At 44.1% G+C, this 19,913-nt stretch overlaps 1 protein-coding gene across 2 annotated transcripts in view; it reads right to left on the minus strand.

Moving 5' to 3' along the window:
• The window catches only part of PRKCE (protein kinase C epsilon), a 569,674-nt gene that overhangs the window by 87,961 nt on the left and 461,800 nt on the right, over positions 1-19,913 (minus strand). For both annotated transcript variants that reach the window (XM_077485651.1, XM_077485652.1), the window contains exon 11: positions 12,458-12,612. In XM_077485651.1, the coding sequence (XP_077341777.1) occupies positions 12,458-12,612 (155 nt within the window). The remainder of the gene's footprint in view (positions 1-12,457; positions 12,613-19,913) is intronic.

The following is a 19,913-nucleotide window of genomic DNA, read 5'->3' on the forward strand; positions in this document are numbered from 1 at the left end:
AAAGGGTAACTCCACTTTTGTGGGAAAAAAAAATAGAAAATATAATATAGCGTATACAATTGTGACACATTGTAATTGATTGTGATTAAAAATGACCTTTCCGGTGTAACCCCAGTTAGATGGGGAAATTCATTTCTCAAAATTGGTGTCAACTAGAGATCACCTTATTCAATATCAATTTCCACATCACATTTATCTCACTCTGGCCAGATTGGCCAAGATCTTTCCCACTTAGTCGCCCTGTTGGTGGTGCACTTCAAACAGCGCAGACTTCCCACATATTTTTTGGGACTGTGTGGCTATCCGGATTTTCTGGCAGGGGGTCACTGAATGTGTAGAGGAGGTTACTACACTTTTTATAAGGCCAACTGTTGAGGTGTGTCTTCTGGGACTTGTTGATGCCCTAGCTCCCAAGAGGGTGATACGCACTCTTTTAACTTTATTGTTTTATTATGCTAGGAAGTTAATCGTACTGTCCCGGAAAAAGTCCACCCCTCTGTCTATTCCGGCATGGAAGGCACTTATTAACAAAGCCCTCCCCTTGTATAAAGCCACGTACACTAGGAGGGGAATACCTACTAAGTATGACGAAGTAAGGAGTGGTTGGATAAACAATTCATCCAGTGTCCGAATAAACCAGGGATCTCAAACTGGTGGCCCTCCAGCTGTTGCAAAACTACAAGTCCCATGAGTCATTGCAAGGCTGACAGTTACAATCATGGTTACCACAGGGAGAGGCATGATGGGACTTGTAGTTTTGCAACAGCTGGAGGGCCGCCAGTTTGAGACCCCTGGAATAAAGAAATGTGGCATAACTCTCAGGTAAGTGTATAACGCAATAACGCACTTATAGAGGTGTGCTTTGGGTCTATACAGTGCCTTGCAAAAGTATTCTGGGAATGGTGAGGCCACTCCGCTTCCTCCCTGCACCCCTAGCCGACCAGTTTGGGAACCCCAGTCTGACCCCCCCCCCCCATGAGCAAAGTTGCTGCACCATGGGCCTTGGGGTTGTACTTGCCCCCTAGGCCAAAAGTTGCCAGTCAGCCCCAGTTAGATAGCATGGGATAGAAGGGTGGAGGGGACTTTTTAAGGCTAGTTGGATTTAGCCTGTAATTCTACTTTAACTGCACCAAAATGTATAAGTGAAAGTCTCTGCAAAAAACAAACACAAGGGGAGAGCCACTGCTGGGTGCAGATATAGGACACGTTTAATAGACACTTAATACAGGCAACTCACATTTGAGATGTCATAAACAGGCATGGATAAATCCCAGCAAGGGACTTATCCATGCCTGTTTATGACTTCTCAAATGTGAGTTGCCTGTATTAAGTGTCTATTAAACATGTCCTATATCTGCACCCAGTCGCCTCTCCCCTTGTGTTTTTTCAGTGCAACTGGAACATGGTTTCTGTTCCCATATGACGGCAGCCCTGAATGTTGGACCCTCTACTACCATCCTTTACAAGTCCAAGGACAATAAACATATTTAAAGATCATGGACTCTTGTCATCTAACCTTCTCCTGCATAGGTCGCTATGCTTATTAATTAATTTTTATATCTTAACACTCTGGGATATATTGCTCTAGTTCCTTGCGCCTTTACTTGTGATAAGTGACGCAACTGCAATTTTTTAACAACAGCCCATTGCAGCCTCACTATCACAACCTGCAGCATGAGAGGAAGGTTGCACAGCATGAGGCTCCGTTCACACCTAGGTGACTTGAATCACGGGCGGAATCAACACGATACTGCCCACAACTCCAGAATCGCTGCAAAACATGGGACATGTCTGCAATGCTATTATTTCTTAACGGAACCCAAAATGCAGTATGATTTTGCTGCGATTGTTGAGTGACAAAACGTGCTAAAATTGTGGCAAAAATAGAAATGCCAAACACACCTGGCTCTGTGCCAAGATTTGGTACATGAGATTCTTCGGAGCAGAGGGAAGCCCATTCCAATGAAGGTGCCACGCCAAAAACGCTCCACAAAAAGAAACACAAAAATGCTAAATAAAAAAAGCACACTGCAGCAGCTGTTGCTGTGCTATTGCCAGAAACAATGAGCCAGACCTATTTACCTTTTTAAAAATAAAAAGATAAATAGAGTAAGCATAGTCAAAAGCATAGCCGAGGTCAGTAACCGGATCGGGTAATCAGCCAGGCCAGAAGTCAGGGATCCAAGTAGAGGAACAGTAAGCAGGATAAGGAGCAGAAGGGATGTCAGTAAAGCCAATCTTTAAACAGGAATGCAGGAGATGGTTTCTTGTGATGTGACCAAGACAAAGGCAGGGATCAAGTGAGCTATACGGCCTTAAGTAGGTAGGACTGATTAGCAGGATCAACAACAGCTGGGTAACTGTGGAGAGAGATGGGAGTTGGCAATTAGCCAACAGCTGAGCGGCCAGCTCACAGAAGGAAGGGCTGAGCCCAGCTTAGGTGTGGCAGCTGGTGTTTATTTTTTTTTGGGGGGGGGGGCGGCAAACAACCACTCCCCCCCGAATGGTCGAAGGCACTTACCCCATCAGTTGTGGACAGGCTCCTACTGGCGGCATGTAGTGGTCTGGATGCGGTCTCTTACACGCGGCAGGCAAGTTGCAGGGTCCTACAGGCGGGTTGCGGGCAGCAGCTGGGTTGTGGGCTCCTACAGGCAGAGGCTCTTGTGTCTTCTCTGCATCCTGGTGGCTTTCGCCGTGCGGCTCTTCTCTTCTCCTCCTAGGTGTCCAATAGAATCCTGTCCTTTCAGCTAATTGTGTGACAGGTCTCCAGACCCGCTTCCTGATTGGCCAGGAGGAGGATCACTGTGCCCCGAGCACACCCTTTTTTTAAGCCTATTAAAGCCTCTGGCTCCAATCACATACTTCAAACCCCCCGCCACTGAAATCCATATGTCTGGTGCCCTGTATGTAGATCAGGGGCTGAACGCATGGATGGGGGGGGGGGGGGGGGCTGAGTTGTGAATGTGGCCTTAAAGCGATAACACATATTACAGTCTCATTGTGCAATCAAATTCAGATTAATAAAACAGCTACGCAATATGATTGCCTACTCAACCAATTCATTTATAGACGAGTGTACCTTTGAACTACATAGTTGTTGGTAAACTTATAGCAGATTGTAATAAGTGAGCTCACGCTCTCTTCTATATCAGTTCAATTTTATATAAAATGTGAGTATTGCACAATCATATCATAACATGTGTGGTCATCTTGGCTCTCTCCACAATTGGAAAGCTCAGACTTCGAACATCCTAATCTAAATTCAATGTAATCTAGCACCACTATTACAAAGTATCGATTCACATAACGGGCCCTGATCTGAGAGTTAACACCATCTTCAAACCATTATTACATTTCTGCACAGGCATCTAACACTGCAGCACCATTGTAAAGTGAAAAATGTTCCTTGTCGGTATTTCAGACTGAGATGTTAGATAAAGTGTACGCAGATAAGTCACAGACAAAGGCCCGGCCAAGCCAAGCAGCTAAAATAAAAATGTTTGGCTTCCTCCAACACAACTCTATCAGAGTCACGTTTAAAAGCTTTTTACTTGTGCGCCACATTTATTTCCAGGAAAGATGGATGTGACGGGTACAGCAAATCACACTATTCATTCATTTGCTAAATGCCGCTGTGAACAAAATGCATAAAAGCAATTTAGAGCGGCTTTTGGTGGAATCAACAATTAGTTTCAACAAATTAGGGTAAGGCAGGAAAAAAACAAAGACTTCAGTGAGATTTCGACTGGATTGCAGTAACAATTTTAGTGACTAATAAATTGTCCCCCTATTGAAGTCAATGGGGTTGCAAAAGCATCTGAAGTAGGTTGTTGCAGCTTAGGAGGAAGGGAAAGTGATTGTAAAGTCTCGTTTATAAAAAAAAAAAAGAAAAAAAAAAAAAGTTCAACTTGCCTCCTCTGTGCAGTTGGTTTTGCACAGAACAGCCTGGATCCTCTTCTTCTCTGGTCCCTCTTTGCTGCTCATAGCCCCTCCCTCCTATTGAGTGTCCCCACAGTCAGCAGTTTCCTATGGGGGCACTGGAGCCGAGTCACAGCTCTCTGTGTCCATTCAGACAAGAAGCCCTGAGCCGGCTCCACCCCTTCTCTCCCCTGATTGGCTGACTGACTTCAGGAGCAAATGGCGCCACTGCTGCGTCTCAGCCAATCAGGAGGAGGGTCCCTGACGGCTTAGACATCTGTGGACATCACTGGAGAGAGATGGGGTTCAGGTAAGTAATTAGGGGGGGTTCTGGGGTGGCTTTTACACATTGAATGAAGGAGCACAGCAGACAGCAGCATTGTCAGTCGGAAGGTTGTGTTAAATATGCTAGCAGATTTAAATATACTAACAAACTGAAGAAAAACTCCAGTTCACACTTTATAAGCACTTATAGCAAACCGTTTTTTTTTCCTTTTAGGATAAGGGTTTTACATAAATAAAATCTTATCATTGTACGCACACCTGTCCGTTTTGAAAGGGTAGTTCCATCCCTGTAAACTGATACATCTAGAAATGAGCCAACTCTTTTGAAACAGAACAGATTTACTTGCAGGAGCACCAGATAAAAATAGAAGAAAGCCTAAAAAAGGAAACCAATGCAGCCATCACATCAAGGAATTGGTGAGGAATTGGCGAGCTGAAATATAATAAATGTTTGCTTGATTGCAATACGTAGTGTATATATACGTTGCGGTTTGCAAGTGGTTTCCCAGGATTATGGCTGAAGATATCAAGCATAATCCCAGAACCTTTTTTCAGCCCGTGGCTGGGTTGCTTTTGAAAGCATTTTAAATGATTCATGAGCTGCTGGGATGCTTTTAGAAGCAGCAGGAGGGGCTTCGCCTCCCACCCGCCAAAGGTAAAGCATAATGGGCTACTTGATGCATAGTAGCCCATTATGTGTCACTTACCTGAAACCGAAGCCTGCAATGTCACCACTGTCCCCACTATCTTCACCCCTCTTTCTTCCGGGGTCACGCATTCCGGTTCTGTGACTGTCCGGAGTCACGTGACATCACTCGTGCGCATGGGAACTGTCAGTCACGCCATGACCCTCTTTAGAAATGGCACGATCTTCCCTTTCTAAAGTGTGCATGTGCCGTAGACATCGGCGCTTGGCTTTATTGTAAATATCTCCTAAACCGTGGAGATTTAGGAGATATTTCCAGCACCTACAGGTAAGCCTTAATATAGGCTTACCTGCAGGTAAAAGTGGCTGTACAGGGTGTACAACCACTTTAAGAAGACCCGGAGGTCCCAGCTAGGCTTAGCTGGGGGCCTATTTGCAAGCTTGAGACCAGGGATCAAATTGGGTTTAGAAAAGCTCACTGGACTGAGCCAGGAGGAAGTTGGTGGGAAAGAGTCCAGCTGTCTTATGGTGGTGAGAGTCTACATCTCCCTAGGAAGAGACTGGTGGATATCAGCAAGAGACAAACTATGATCATCTGAGTAAGCAACCCCAGTGCTGAGGAGTTAGGCCAGCCATACACTGTTCGAAACTCAGCCGATTCAGCTGGAACTGTTAATTGACGGGCTGAATGTACCAAGTTGATTAATCAACTTGGGTACAACCAGCCTGCCAGATCTTTTGCGATTTTCGCTAGTGGCTGATATAGCCACCAGCTATTATTACCATCTTCTCCCAGTGGGGGTGACTTCCCCCAATCGGGAAAAGATAATGGCCTGGCAGAAGGAATTCCCATATTAACACTGTCTGTGTTGATGGGGGAATCAAGCAAATTTTTGTTTCTGCAACCCATGGTTACAGGAAAGAAATCTGCTCCATTTATGGCCGGCCTTTGTGACTGTGTGTAGCTTTAAGACTCTGGAAGAAGCACTGGTCTCCATTAGCATAGAGATCCTGTGGTACTTTGCTTTTCGTACTATGCAACCAAAAGTTGAGGAGCCCTCAAGTTATTCGGTTTTGCAGTTTATTAAGGTATCCCATTGCTCCCTTTCCCTACCCCAGTTCATCATTCCCAAAATAAATAAAAATCCCTCCAAGAAAACCCCTAGATTATTCTTTGGAACCAGTGGAAGAGTGAGAAAAAATTCTGTGTGCCTGGCTGTGTGTGCTCCAAGTGTGGAAATAGGACTGAATTCACCAACGGCTCCTACAGGGGTGCGTCATATATATTTATAGAAAACAATAAAAAGAAATATAGGACTCTTATGCAGCTAACTGTATAACAAATACATTTTAATACAGAATGTTTAAAGACACACAGTGAAGTTAATTGCAATGAAAACACACCCCTTTAGGCGTTATCGCCTCTCATTTTAGTTTCCGATCTCTTAAAATAAGCAGAAACTGGGTGTAACTGTTTGGTGTTAAAGTACACCAGAAAATTACCAAAGTTATATAACTCCAAAAAAAAGAAGTTTGCAGTATAATTAGCTCTATTTATGTTAAATAACATACAGATGAGCCAGGGAGGACCTGGCGGTTTCCTCTTCTAAGGAAACATGTGCTCATTTTTATTTATTTTTTTCATTGCAGGCCCATCTGCGCTCACAAAGGTAAATGGTAAAGAAGAACAAGCCTGTCTACAGAGAGCCTCTTCCTGTATATGGTTGGAGAGTGTTGTGAGGGAAGGGCACAGACTTGAAAGCCTCTCCATCTGCTGCCCATTTATTTTGGAGACGACTGAAACAAACTCAGGAAGTGCCAACGAGAAAGCGACGCAAGGGAAAGAGCTGAAGAGATTGCCTTGATCTCTGCAGGGTCACTTGAGGGCCACTGTGTGCCAGTCATCTCACAAACTTGGATTTGGAGAAAAATACTGACAAACACAGCTGGCGATAGCTTCAGGTGCTACTGGAATCTCAACACTTGGGAAAGATAAACAACGTAAAGTGCTTGAGCAAGAAGTGCGGAACAAACACAAGGTTGATTATTTACTGTAAGCTCTGATGAAACCTGATGGGTTACCATAACACTTGAGGTGTGCAAACCTTGCATTACAAGTGGCTGAAAAATACTACCTTGTACCAGGTGTTTATAAAATAAAACATGCAGTCAGGCTTTGGATAGTCAAGTATTTACATTCTCGACAAGCAGTAAATGAGCTTCAAAACAAGCCCTCACTGATATCTGTAGCTGCAGGCACTGTGGAGTAACTCAGCACTAAAGTCTATGTCTTCAGGCAGCTTAGCTCACTATGCTTCCTAAATACAGGAACAGCTCAGTATCTAATTTCAGCATCTCGCAAGATGAATAAACTCCTATGCATGTGCAGGAGTGAAGTCATCTCAGTCTGGTTAATCAAAATGGCTGAGGATCTGAATTTGGAAGACCAGCTGTAGATGTCAGTGGCTGGCGATGAGCTCCTGGACACCATACTTCTGCAGTGGAAGAGAGTATAGTTCTGCTTTAAAGTGGTTATAAAGTCTAATTATCTTTTTTTTTTTTTTTTTACGTTAATGCATTCCCTGCATTAGGGAAACAATGTCCCCTTATCTGTTCCTTAAAGGGTGGGGCAGAGCCATGCTGTGTGTGTCTATGGATGCACACAGCTCTCTAACTGGGAGTGGGCCTACATGTATGTCACTATAGCAAGCAGCTTGCTATGGTAGCACACGCAGAAGAAGTGGCGAGAAGCAAGGGGACTCCAGACGAGAAGGAAAGGGGACGCTCTATGCAATACCACGGCTCAGAGTGGGCAATTATAACCCACTTTTTTTTTTTTCTTTTAGGACAAAAGAACAAGCCTTTACAATCACTTTAAAAGAGGATTTTACTCCCCTTTACATCCCCCCTCCCTTACCTGTACAGCTGTTTGTCCTCATAAAACACACTCACATGCAAAGTGAATCGGGCCAGGTGTCTCTACTGGGTTCTTGCACAGGGGACCGTGAAGACACACTGCTGCACATGGATAGTGTGCCCAAGATGGCCCCGAGCATACACAGGGTTATGCACATTACCCCAAAGCTTCCTGAAAAGCTGAGGTGAGAATAGGTGAAAAACCAAAAAGTCGGAGGCTGGCACATGCTAATAATAAATTCACAGGGGAAAAAAAAGAGGGGTAAGAAAGCAAAAGCATGTAAAGTACACAAAGAGGGTGAAGGTCTGCTTTAATCATTAGAAGGCTGTTGAGTCACTAAGGGGAGAAGGTAACAGGGGAGCTAAGCCACTCAGCTTGGAGTGGTAGAAGGAATAGGTATGAGAGGTCTTCAGGGTTTTTGATGAACTGCTCCACAAGGACTGCAGCTACATAGGTCAGTTGGAGGGTTGCTTTGAAGCTTGTTTCTTAAAAAATAAAAATAAATGCAATACATGTTAATTTCCCCATGTTTTATCCATTTAAGACTCTGCAGGTACATAGTTGGTGAGGTTGAAAAAAAGACACAAGTCCATCAAGCCCAATCCTTTTCATAGTGTTGGAAAGATTACAGGAAGTGACTGTTTACTTTGGATATTTGACCTATCTACACAGAATGCCAGGTGACCTACCCATGATCACCCGGTACTGAAAGGCATGCTGGGTAGGCTTTAAAAGGACCCCGCATGGCCATCTTAGGCCTCTTTTGGATGCATGGCCTGCCTGTGAGGACCTGCAAGGAGGTCTCCAGAGAGAGCGGCCTACAGCCACTGCGGGCGCAGCTAAGAGAGACGTTGCCATTCATCAGGAGAAACTGAGTGACCCGATCGGGAAGGATCCAGAGACACCTATCAGCCATCAGAGGGACCCAGTGCATCTTGCAGAACGGAGCGGTGTGACGAAACCAGCCGGCTAGAAGCAAGACACAGTGTGCCGAAGCGCAATTACTGCATTCCATCAGATCCAGTTGGTGAGCGGGCTGTGGCCCACAGTTTATTACGCACTTGCATACAGCTAGACTTCCATACAGAGGTACTGGGACCTGTAGTCCACGGAGGAGGATCTAACCAAGACTGACAATAGGCAGGTCTAAAAGCCTACCTCCAGAAACAATTCCAGGATCCCTTCTAAGTTAACCTTTTACTATCTCACTTTGTGGATTACAAATCACTACAGACCTTTATAGCTAGCAGAAGAAAAGAAGATCAAAGACTGTGTGTTATTGCAAGACCTAGAACACTAAAGTAGGGGGAGCTCCCTTGTATTTGTTGCTATATCTATCTGTTATTTTGAGTCATTGTATTGTTATGTTATGTTGATGTGACAGCAAACCACCGTAATTGTCACCTTATCATTACCACAAGTAAAATACCCCTTTGGTTAAGTACATTGATGTGGAGTATTGTTCTTTATCCAGCAGGTGGAGCCATTGGATACCCAGGTGACAAGCAAGGTATACTGTCATTATATTGTGGGGTTATCTTTCACCATTTATTCCACACCAACATTGCACCACAGCTGTGTCAAGGGGACCGAGCCAAATCAGTGGGGGTTTAATAACAGAGTGCAGGCGCAAACAAATTCAGCAGCTCCTTCAGGGGTCAGTGCTACATTAGCTTAGTTGCCCTTCTTTGTACTCGCTCCATTTCCAGCACATCCTTCCTGAGGACTGGTGCCCAGAACTGGACAGCATACCCTAGGTGTGGCTGGACCAGAGTCTTGTAGAGTTGGGAGAATTATCGTTTTATCTCTGGAGTTGATCCCCTTTTTAATGCATGCCGATATTCTGTTTGCTTTGTTAGCAGCAGCTTGGCATTGCATGCTAAATGGTCCTTTTCCATCCTAGATTCTCACATAAAAATACTTTTCGATGTGCCACCACTCCACCACCACTTTGCACCGTCAACTGCTAATTTCTTGTGGTGAGCCGACAACGCCATCATTTTTGTGAACTGAATCATGTTAATCCTGCCCAGTTATTTTTGCTGAACTACTGAATCCTTCCCAACGTTCTCAGAGCCACCGCATAGAGACAAGTTGTTCTGTAGATCAAGATAAGAATTGGGAGGGTTAACTCCTCAAGCCAGCACAGGACAGCTTGGGAATTCTGACAGTATCAACTGGTATTTTTTCATCAAACAAATGTAATATAACATTTTCAATGGTACACAGTATATAGCAGACCAAAAGGAAGCAAATAGAAGATTATTTGGATTTACATATACTTTAAGAACCTGCAAAAGCAAATTCCAGAACCACTTACACATGAGAAAAAAAATATGAAAATCAGCTCAGTGTGTTTGAGGCTACAACATTTTCTAAAACCGCCCTTTTCCTTTTCACAGGAAGAGTTAGCCTGACTCTCTGTTGAGTGTCTGTTGAGTGACTGTTGTGATACTGAAGGTCAAATTCTCAGTCTTAGACTTGCCACCCTCTCGAGTGCTCTTCTCCCACCTCCCCTCAAAAGCACTTAGCCTTGTTTGGCCAATAATAAACAGTTGTTGGAAGTGCAAAGCCTTAAGCACATAAAAATACATTTCTCGCTCTGCCTTATGAACAAGACAAATGAATAGCTCCCCCCAACCCACACCAAACCGCATCGATGGAGGAATCTCATGCTGCCAGCTTGTTAACAGGTGCAGTTAGTTACCTTGTCTGCCACTAGGAGACACTGGTCCCACCATAGTAGAGTAATAATAAAGTTGTAATTGGATGTAAGGTCCCCTTTTAGAGGAGTCGTTCCTTAATGATGTCATGGGTGTAGTTGATGTCCATATACTGTAAATGCCAGATGTGGGAGGGGCCTTGGGTAGCCAAACAAAACACCCCAGAGCTGCAAAGATGCAGTCCCGTATCAATCTGAAGTGTCCTTTGCAGGGTTGAAGTCCCAGTCGAAGTGTTACAGAACACAGAAGGAACAGCGGTAGTCGTCCTGTATCCTCAGACCTTCTGCAGGTCCTGCATTGGGGTGCATAAAACCTTGGAGGTCAGGCAAGAGTCCTCTGATATGAGTAATGTTGAAGCCTGGGAATTAGTGTGCCATCTGGGAGTGTAAGTGGCTGGCAAAGCTATGGAAAGGACACTGGGAAGAGACTGGTATACTAATGAGAGCACCTTGATCCTACTTGGAATGGAATATAAATGTTGCCAATTTAGTAGTCCCAAATCTGTGGTGCTCCCAAGGTGCAAAGAGGTGCAAAGAGAAAATGACCTAAAATATATGGGCTTATGCTCTGCACAAAAATGACAACTACAGAATGTCTATTCCCATGTATGGAATTCTGTGCCAAATAATACTGCTGGTTAAATCAAATGTGAGGTCAGATATCATGGAAATCTTTCTAAAGTTACAGTATGGAAAATGCATTTTGTGTGTGAACATTCCTTAATCCTTAAATATTAAGGCTCACGGCCGGGTACGTTAAAAGTGGGCCCTTTGGCCAGAAATATGACAAAATTTGGATGAGGGTACCATCAACAACAGGTGGCTAGTTTTCCAAAACAAGAAGAAGCAGGGCAAGCATTTACACAATCTGACACCATCTGCCCAATCATAGGCCCTTTTACAGCTACTATATTCTGACAGTTGGCACCTGTGTTTGCCACCCAAACAGTGAGTGCAGCTGATCGGCTGCCGCCACTGTTAGGCTAACATTTTTCCGCCCAGCAAATTTGATTTCTCAATCAAAGTTGGTTAAGTCAGATGATGTCAGTTGAGTAACACATAGATCGAAATTGTATGGCCAGCTTTACTTCTATAAAGCCTATATTTAGAGACCAATCTGCCTTATAGCCCATACACACCAGCTGTGCTAGAATGCAGATGCATTAGGATAAAAGCGGAGCCGATGCACTGATTCCAGGGCATTGTGGTGTTTACTTATTTTATGCAAACTTTATTGAAATGCATGTACTTCTTTTCAGAGCACACTACCATAATGCAGTGGGGTGAACTGGCCTGACAGAAAACAAGGCATTTTGACTTGTCTTGTGGTAAGACTGTGCTGGGCAAAGCTACCCAAACGAAGTCCCACTGCACCTGGTGTAAGCAAGAAACAAGTTAAAAAAACCTATTAATAAAGTCTCCTTTTTAACCCTTTGCCATTAAGCATATAATATAGAAAACCTAGAATATATTAACTGGGACATTATTCCTATAAAACAGGGGTCTCCAAACTTTAGAAATAAAGGGCCAGTTTACTGCCGTTCAAACTGTGGGGCCGGAATGTGACCAGTGGGAGTAGAAAATGCTCTGGCATCAGTGGGAGTAAACAATGCCATAGGTTTAGTGATCAGTGAGAGTAAAAAAATTACGTCATTGGTGTCAGTGTGAGGAATAGTGCCCCGTCATTGGTATTAGTGGAAATATTAGTTCCCCATTGTGGGTGTCAGTGAGCAGAATAGTGCCCCATCATTGGTGACAGTGGAAAAATGAGTTCCCCATTGTTGGTGTCAGTGGGAGGAATAGTGTCCTGTCTTTGGTATTCATGGAAGGAATAATGGCTTTTATCAGTGGAAGGAAAAGTGCCCCAAGGGCCAGATTAAGGCAAGCAAAGGACCACATCTGGCCCGTGGGCTGTAGTTTGGAGACCCCTGCTATAAAGAAATGAAGCATACAGTTGCATTCCTAATACCTGTATATAACACCATGTTGATGTAGAAACATGAGAGCGGAGGTTACTTCGGCAGCATAAAACCGTGATCGTGGCTCATCAAATTTACGTGATCGCTGTATTTGGAACATCAAGTCTCCTCCATTTACGTACTCCATGACAAAAAAGAGACGGTCCTAAAATAAAAACAAAAAGAGAATTCAGATGTAAGTTTAAAAATACAGTGTTTGTCATCATAGATTCAAGGCTATTTATTAATGGTAGCCACATGTGCCTTGACTACCTACATTCTAGGAAGCTGAATGCCGAATACCTATGTATGCTGGTTTAGGTCAAAGGCATAGTTTAAGTAAAAGACAATTTTAAGAGGATCATACAAAACAGGAGCTGTACTGTAATTGGTCAGCGATTCCCCATACAGGAAAGGAAAGCTAACCATGACTGGCCTGGAGCTAGGTACTTCCAAAAGCCAGCACTGTTGGCTCTCAGAGCTTTGTACTGACAGGTTCCTTTTGAAGCATAAATTTATGAACACTAGAACACGTTCAAAGGGTTCTATGTTCCACTTTTTTCATTCTAGTTTCTATAAATGAATCTCAGTATTTTTCTTCTAAGGCAAACTATCATAACAGAAGGCAAAGCACACAGATCTGTATAGAAGACATCAAAAGCTGCTTGCTTCTCACTTCACCATGCTGTCAGCTCCTGATTGGTCTACCAGAGCATAAAAACCTGGACTTAAGTATGGAGTGCACATGAACAACCATCTGCCTTTCATTGTAGGACTTGGTGTCCGAAACCCTATTTTAATTGTATGTGGGGAAAGTCTTTATTTTGGACTTTTGCTGTATTCATCTTCACAAAGAGCTGAGACCAGAAACTGGAGGCTGACGTTAACCATGATAGCTTTACTTTTTTTTTTTTTGCGTAAAGTAACAAAAATCTTTTCAAAAAATATGTCCATAAAATGGTAAATACATATATTATAGATGGAGGGTGGTGTGTCACCTGTGAGGCAAATTCATTTCTGAAGGAACCTTGCCAATTTTGTGGATGACTTCAACTTGGCATGTCTTGGTGCCAAACCGATAAGACAACCCAAAGTTCCTGGTCTGTTGGACACATTATGTGTGATGTCAGCGACCTCCCAACTCTCTATCCCTGATCCATCCAGGACTCCTATGCCGCGTACACACGACCGGACTTTCCGGCAGAAAAGGTCAGACGGAATAATTTCATCGGATAATCCGATCGTGTGTGGGCTTCAACTTTTTTTTTCAAAAATTCTGACGGACCTAGAAATAGAACATGTTTTAAATCTTTCTGATGGAATCAATTCCTATCGGGAAAACCGTTCATCTGTATGCTTTTCGACGGACCAAAAATGACGCAAGGGCAGCTATTGGCTACTGGCTATTGAACTTCCTTTTGCTAGTCCTGTCGTCGCTTTCTAAACAAACGGACTTGGTGTAATCGTGTGTAGGCAAGTCAGTTTCAGCGGAACTCCGTCGGAAAGACTGTCAGAGTTTATTCTGACGGAAAGTCCAGTCATGTGTATGCGATGAGGGAGGGAAAGGAGAATGCAGAAAATTAAGGCCAAACTTATAAAATGTAGCAACTCTGAAACACAAATTGAGATGCCCACAGATTTCAGGGTTCAGTCATATGGAGCACAAACATAGTTTGGCTTAAGATAGCCATCTATAAGTAGAATTCCGTTTGAACCTTTGCAAGAGAATTCAGCAAAATCATTTGATGGTACCATCATAAACTCAATACGTTTCATATATTTCATTCAAATGCCATGCCAAATTCTAACCAAATTCCAAAATTTTCTAACCAGTATTGATCTTTTAAATATTCTATAACATACACAGGAGTTTAAAGGAACTAATAAATGTTCATAAGAACGTGCATTACAATAGTTATTTTTCTTGGTTGGGAACCACATTCATTGCTAGAATTTTGTTCATTCCGATCAAGAAAAAAAATGTCCATTCCTCTTCACCCCGCCCTCCCCATGCCTTTCCTTCCCCATAACAGAGACCAAGGCTCCCCACTAGGGCCTAGAGCTACACCAGACAAAACACACATTAATATAACTCAATATAGTGTTAGGGAATTATCCTTTGAAGTGACAATGAGTCTTATATAAGTTTGTTACCTGAGGCGTAGAGTGACTCGAATATACTTCTCAGAGAACCAGTAAGATGGAAAGACAAGTGTCGGCTGTAAGTACCCCCACTCATTCACAGTTTGCTCCCAATAGGGGTGTTTGGGTGCCATGGAGACATGTCCAGTTTCTCTATAAGTCCATAAACAGAGTCCCTAATGTATATCACCTTATTCCTCTTTGGGTTGGACCCTAATGGTTGCTAAATTATACACATTGTTATATCTAGCTGGATACTGCTAACATTGTCATTATCTTGTTTGTACTTGGAATTTGTCATTTCTTTATGCATGTAATTGGTTCTCCGTTTTTCTTCCTGTGAACTGGAAAACGTTAATAAAAACTTCGAAAAAAAAAAAAAAAGTCTATCCGTGAAAATAATTTTCAATTTGTCAATTTAACACTTAGAAAGCAAGCAAATGTTGAATGGAGAAAATGAAAGCTTTCAAACAAACGTCTACTGGTGTATGGCTAGGTTCAAAAGTTCACCTTTTCACGAAAAATGAAAAGGTGTATTAACATCTAATATCCTGGCCACCCCTCTGGACCTTGCTGCACATAGCGGCTGTGACACCCCATGCTGCTGCTTCCATACATTGGAATACATAGCCCCAGAATGACTATCCATCATAATGCTTGCGGTGACAAGAGATAATTGGTCAGTGCAACCATGCAACTTTGCTGACCAATGGGAAGCACATCTGAGGTTTCTTCTTCTGGAAAGGTGTCCCAGAAGTAAGATGTGTTTCCCACTGGTCAACGCAGTCACGTGGCTGCACTGATCAGTGAGCACTTGGCATTGTAAGCATTATGATGGATAGTCAATCCTGGGGCTATGTATTGCAGTGTACAATAGTGTATAGACCAGCAGCACGGCGAATGACAGCCACTATGAAGAGCGGGGTCTGGGAGGGGTGGCCAGGATGTTTTTAGTTAGTTCACTTTTTCATTTTAGAGGAAAAGGTAGACATAACCTTTAAGTGCTCACAATCTTTATGTCTATGCAGAGGAGCAGATGAGATGAGATGTACCTCCAAATCCAGCACTTCTAAAGGGCACCGAGATCCCGTGTCATGTCATGTAACAAACCTATAAATTATTCTCTAAATATGGGACAGCTAATAAATAATTATAATGCCTTTCTGTTTATAGCACACCATGTTTCATAATAGATTGCTTTGCATGGGCCAACGCAATTATACTGTTGATATGAAAATTTCCCTATGCATTGCTTAATAAAATTATTAAAAGCAGGCACACAAAAAACGAAAACATGAGCCTCGTGAGTCTCAATCAAGCTGCGTCACATAAAGCGAGGGATCCAACTGAATGTATTTATAGTTTTTTTCCGTAGCTGGACCACTATCAAGAAGCCATAGAAAACAATGGAAAGGGGTGATCCAAACAGTACACATTGCTTATTGGACAAATCATTGAACTGTCTCCCAACCCCAAAGTGTGACCCAAGCCATTTCTTACAAACATTTTGTTTTCAGGGAACACGGGTGAGGTGAGAACCAACTGCCAGGGCCTGGAAACTAGAAAAAATACAAAGCAAACCTACCCCTAAATGCTAGCAGACTTCATTTGTGCCTATAGATTTTTTTTTCCAAACCAGTGAATAACCTAACTAACCTCTCAGTAAAAAATAAAAATCAATATACCCATCGCACATGTTCCTGGAATAGGCTAAAAGATAGGTGGGCGCTGCGGCAACTGCCAGCTGGAAACATCACAAATGAATGTACATATTGCCAGCACACCATGGATCTGCTAATTAACGTCTAAACCTTTATTCAATGTGATCACATCACAGGTGGATTGTACCTTAAATGTTCTTGCACTAGTGTATGCACTTTTTACAGGCCTGACAAAGGGGTCCTGCATGGCCATGAAACGTTGCACCGTCTGCTATGACATGATCAGCTTGAAATAAACGTTTGGATGTTAAAGCGGGGTTCCACCCTAAAGTGGAACTTCCTCTCATCAGAACCCTCCCCCCCTCCGGTGTCACAATTGGCACCTTTCAGGGGGGAGGGAGGTGCAGATACCTGTCAAAGACAGATATTTACACCCACTTCCGGGCATAGACTCCCATGGGAGTCTATGTCTCTTTCTGTCCCTGCGCGCTGTCTGCTGGGACACACACGGGTCCCAGAGACAGCGCGGACAATTCCTATTGCACTGCGCGACTCGCACATGCGCAGTAGGGAACCAGGAAGTGAAGCCGCAACGCTTCACTTCCTGATTCCCTCACCTAGAATGGTGGCGGCAGCCGAGAGCCGAGGGATCGATCGATAGGCCTCGGCTGCCGACATCGCTGGACCCTGGGACATGTGAGTGTCCATTTATTAAAAGTCAGCAGCTGCAGTATTTGTAGCTGCTGGGTTTTAATATTTTTTTTTCACAGTGAAATCCCTCTTTAATTTGAAGATCCCTGGTGTGGTGGCAATATACACTCACCGGCCACTATTAGGTACACCTGTTCAATTTCTTGTCAACACAAATTGCTAATAAGCCAATCACATGGCAGCAACTCATTGCATTTAGGCATCTAGACGTGGTGAACATGACTTGCTGAAGCTCAAACTGAGCATCGGAATAGGGCAGAAAAGAGATTTAAGTGACTTTGAACGTGGCATGGGTGTTGGTGCCAGACGGGTGGATCTGAGTATTTCAAAAACTGCTGATCTACTAGGATTTTCACACACACAACCATCTCTCTGGTTTACAGAGAATGGTCCAAAAAAGAGAAAATATCCAGTGAGTGGGACTTGTGTGGAGGAAAATGCCTTGTTGATATCAGAGGAGAATGGGCAGACTGGTTGGAGATGATAGAAAGTAGACATGTGCAGAGTGAAATGCAAAAAAAGTTTTAAAAACTGCAGTTTTTTTCGGGAGCAGTGATTTTAATAATGATTAAAGTGAAACAATAAAAGTGTAATATTCCTTTAAATTTCGTACCGGGGGGTGTCTATAGTATGAACACTCATTGAAAGTCAATGATTAAAAAAAAAAAAAAAAAAAGCGTGGGGTTCCCCCAAATTCAATTACCAGGCCCTTCGGGTCTGGTATGTATATTAAGGGGTACCCTGCATTAAATTAACAAACATTTTTTACGTGGGGTTCCCCCTAAATATCCATACCAGACCCTATAGGTCTGGTATGGATATTAAGGGGAACGCCTTGTCAAATTTAAAAAAAAATTGACTTGGGGGTCCCCCTAAAAATCCATACCAGACCCTTTATCCGAGCACGCAACCTGGCAGGCTACAGGAAAAGAGGGGGGACGAGAGAGCGCCCCCCCTCCTGAACCCGTACCAGGCCACATGCCCTCAACATTGGGAGGATGCTTTGGGGTCCCCCCCAAAGCACCATGTCCCCATGTTGATGGGGACAAGGGCCTCATCCCCACAACCCTGGCCGGTGGTTGTGGGGGTCTGCGGGCAGGCGGGGGGCTTATCAGAATCTGGAAGGGGACCCCCAGATCCCGCCCCCCCGTTTGAAATGGTAAGGGGGTACAAAAGTACTCCTACCATTTCACGAAGAAAGTTTAAAAAATAGTTAAATAAGACAAACACACTTTTGAAAAAGGCCTTTATTAAAAATAAAAAGATTCCAGTGGTGGTAATCCACTCTTGCTATCCAGTGACGGATGATCATCTCTCCGGGTCCAGCGATGGCTGATCTGATCCAGCGCAGCGCATCCATCTATCTTCTGTCTCCACGGAGGAGACACTGCGGGATCCCGGCGGCCTGACGTTTCTTATATGTGGAGGACAGGGCCACCCGTCACCTGACCCCGCCCCCTCTGACACAAATGGGGAAGCTGGGCTTCCCCAATGAAGTATGGGTGACCCCCCTCTGGTGTAACGCAGGTTTCCGTTACATCAGAGGGGGGCGGGGTCACCCACACTTCATTGGGGAAGCCCGGCTTCCCCATTCGGGTCAGAGGGGGTGGGGTCAGATGATGGGTGGCCCCGCCCTCCGCATATAAGAAACGTCAGGCCGCCGAGATCCCGCAGTGTCTCCTCTGTGGAGACAGAGGATAGATGGATGCGCTGCGCTGGATCAGATCAGCCATCGCTGGACCCGGAGAGATGATCATCCATCACTGGATAGCAAGAGTGGATTACCACCGCTGGAATCTTTTTTTTTATTTTTAATAAAGCACTTTTTCAAAAGTGCGTTTGTCTTATTTAACTATTTTTTACACTTTCTTTGTGAAATGGTAGGGGTACTTTTGTACCCCCCTTACCATTTCAAACAGGGGGGGTGGCGGGATCTGGGGGTCCCCTTGTTAAAAGGGGCTTCCAGATTCTGATAAGCCCCCCGCCCGCAGACCCCCCCCAACCACCGGCCAGGGTTGTGGGGATGAGGCCCTTATCCCCATCAACATGAGGACGTGGTGCTTTGGGGGGGACCCCAAAGCATCCTCCCAATGTTGAGGACATGTGGCCTGGTACGGTTCAGGAGGGGGGGGCGCTCTCTCGTCCTCCCCCCTCTTTTCCTGCGGCCTGCCAAGTTGCATGCTCGGATAAAGGGTCTGGTAAATTTTAGGGGGACCCCTACGTCAATTTTTTTTTATTTGACACTGTGTTCCCCTTAATATTCATACCAGACCTGAAGGGTCTGGTATGGATATTAAGGGGAACCCCGATTCTGCAACATGGCTGGTTGATGAACGGCCGTTCAGAAACGAACTGAAAAGCGCAAACTGAAAAGCGCAAATCAACACTCACCAAACTTCTACTAACACGAAATTAGCAGAAGGAGACCAAAGGGTGCCGCTAAAGAGCTGAAAAACCACGTAGTACGTCACTACGTTCGTGTTCGTTGGCCGACAGTTCCTTGCTGTTTGAATCCAGGCACATGCCTTTGGACAAAAGTCTGAGGTTTTGTCTGCAAAAAATCTGATCCCGTGTACGAGACTTAACTAGCACCAGATGTCAGATGATCTGTAAATCTGTAAATTTATTCTCCCAGGCTTGACGTCTACTTAACAAGTAAACATACACACAGGATGAACTTCAAAGCTGACAATTGTTCCCATGCTGCAGGGGTCATGCACAATTACATGGGACAGCAAGGGATGCCAACACTGCAAACCAATAACAATCGGAAAAAAAAAAAGAAACCGTGAACGGTGCACAGTAGATTGTACTTCTCAATATATGGCCATCCACAATAAGTGCCAATTTACACATATGCGATGCCAGATATCACATGTGATTCGCACCGCACTGCTGGGCAGATCACATGCAATGTCTGTGCGATGCGAGTTCAGCCATACACATTGTGTGG

This window comes from Lithobates pipiens, unplaced genomic scaffold, assembly GCF_037356315.1.
Source record: "Lithobates pipiens isolate NorthernLeopardFrog02 unplaced genomic scaffold, aLitPip1_a1.2 Scaffold_18, whole genome shotgun sequence".
Taxonomy (NCBI): domain Eukaryota; kingdom Metazoa; phylum Chordata; class Amphibia; order Anura; family Ranidae; genus Lithobates; species Lithobates pipiens.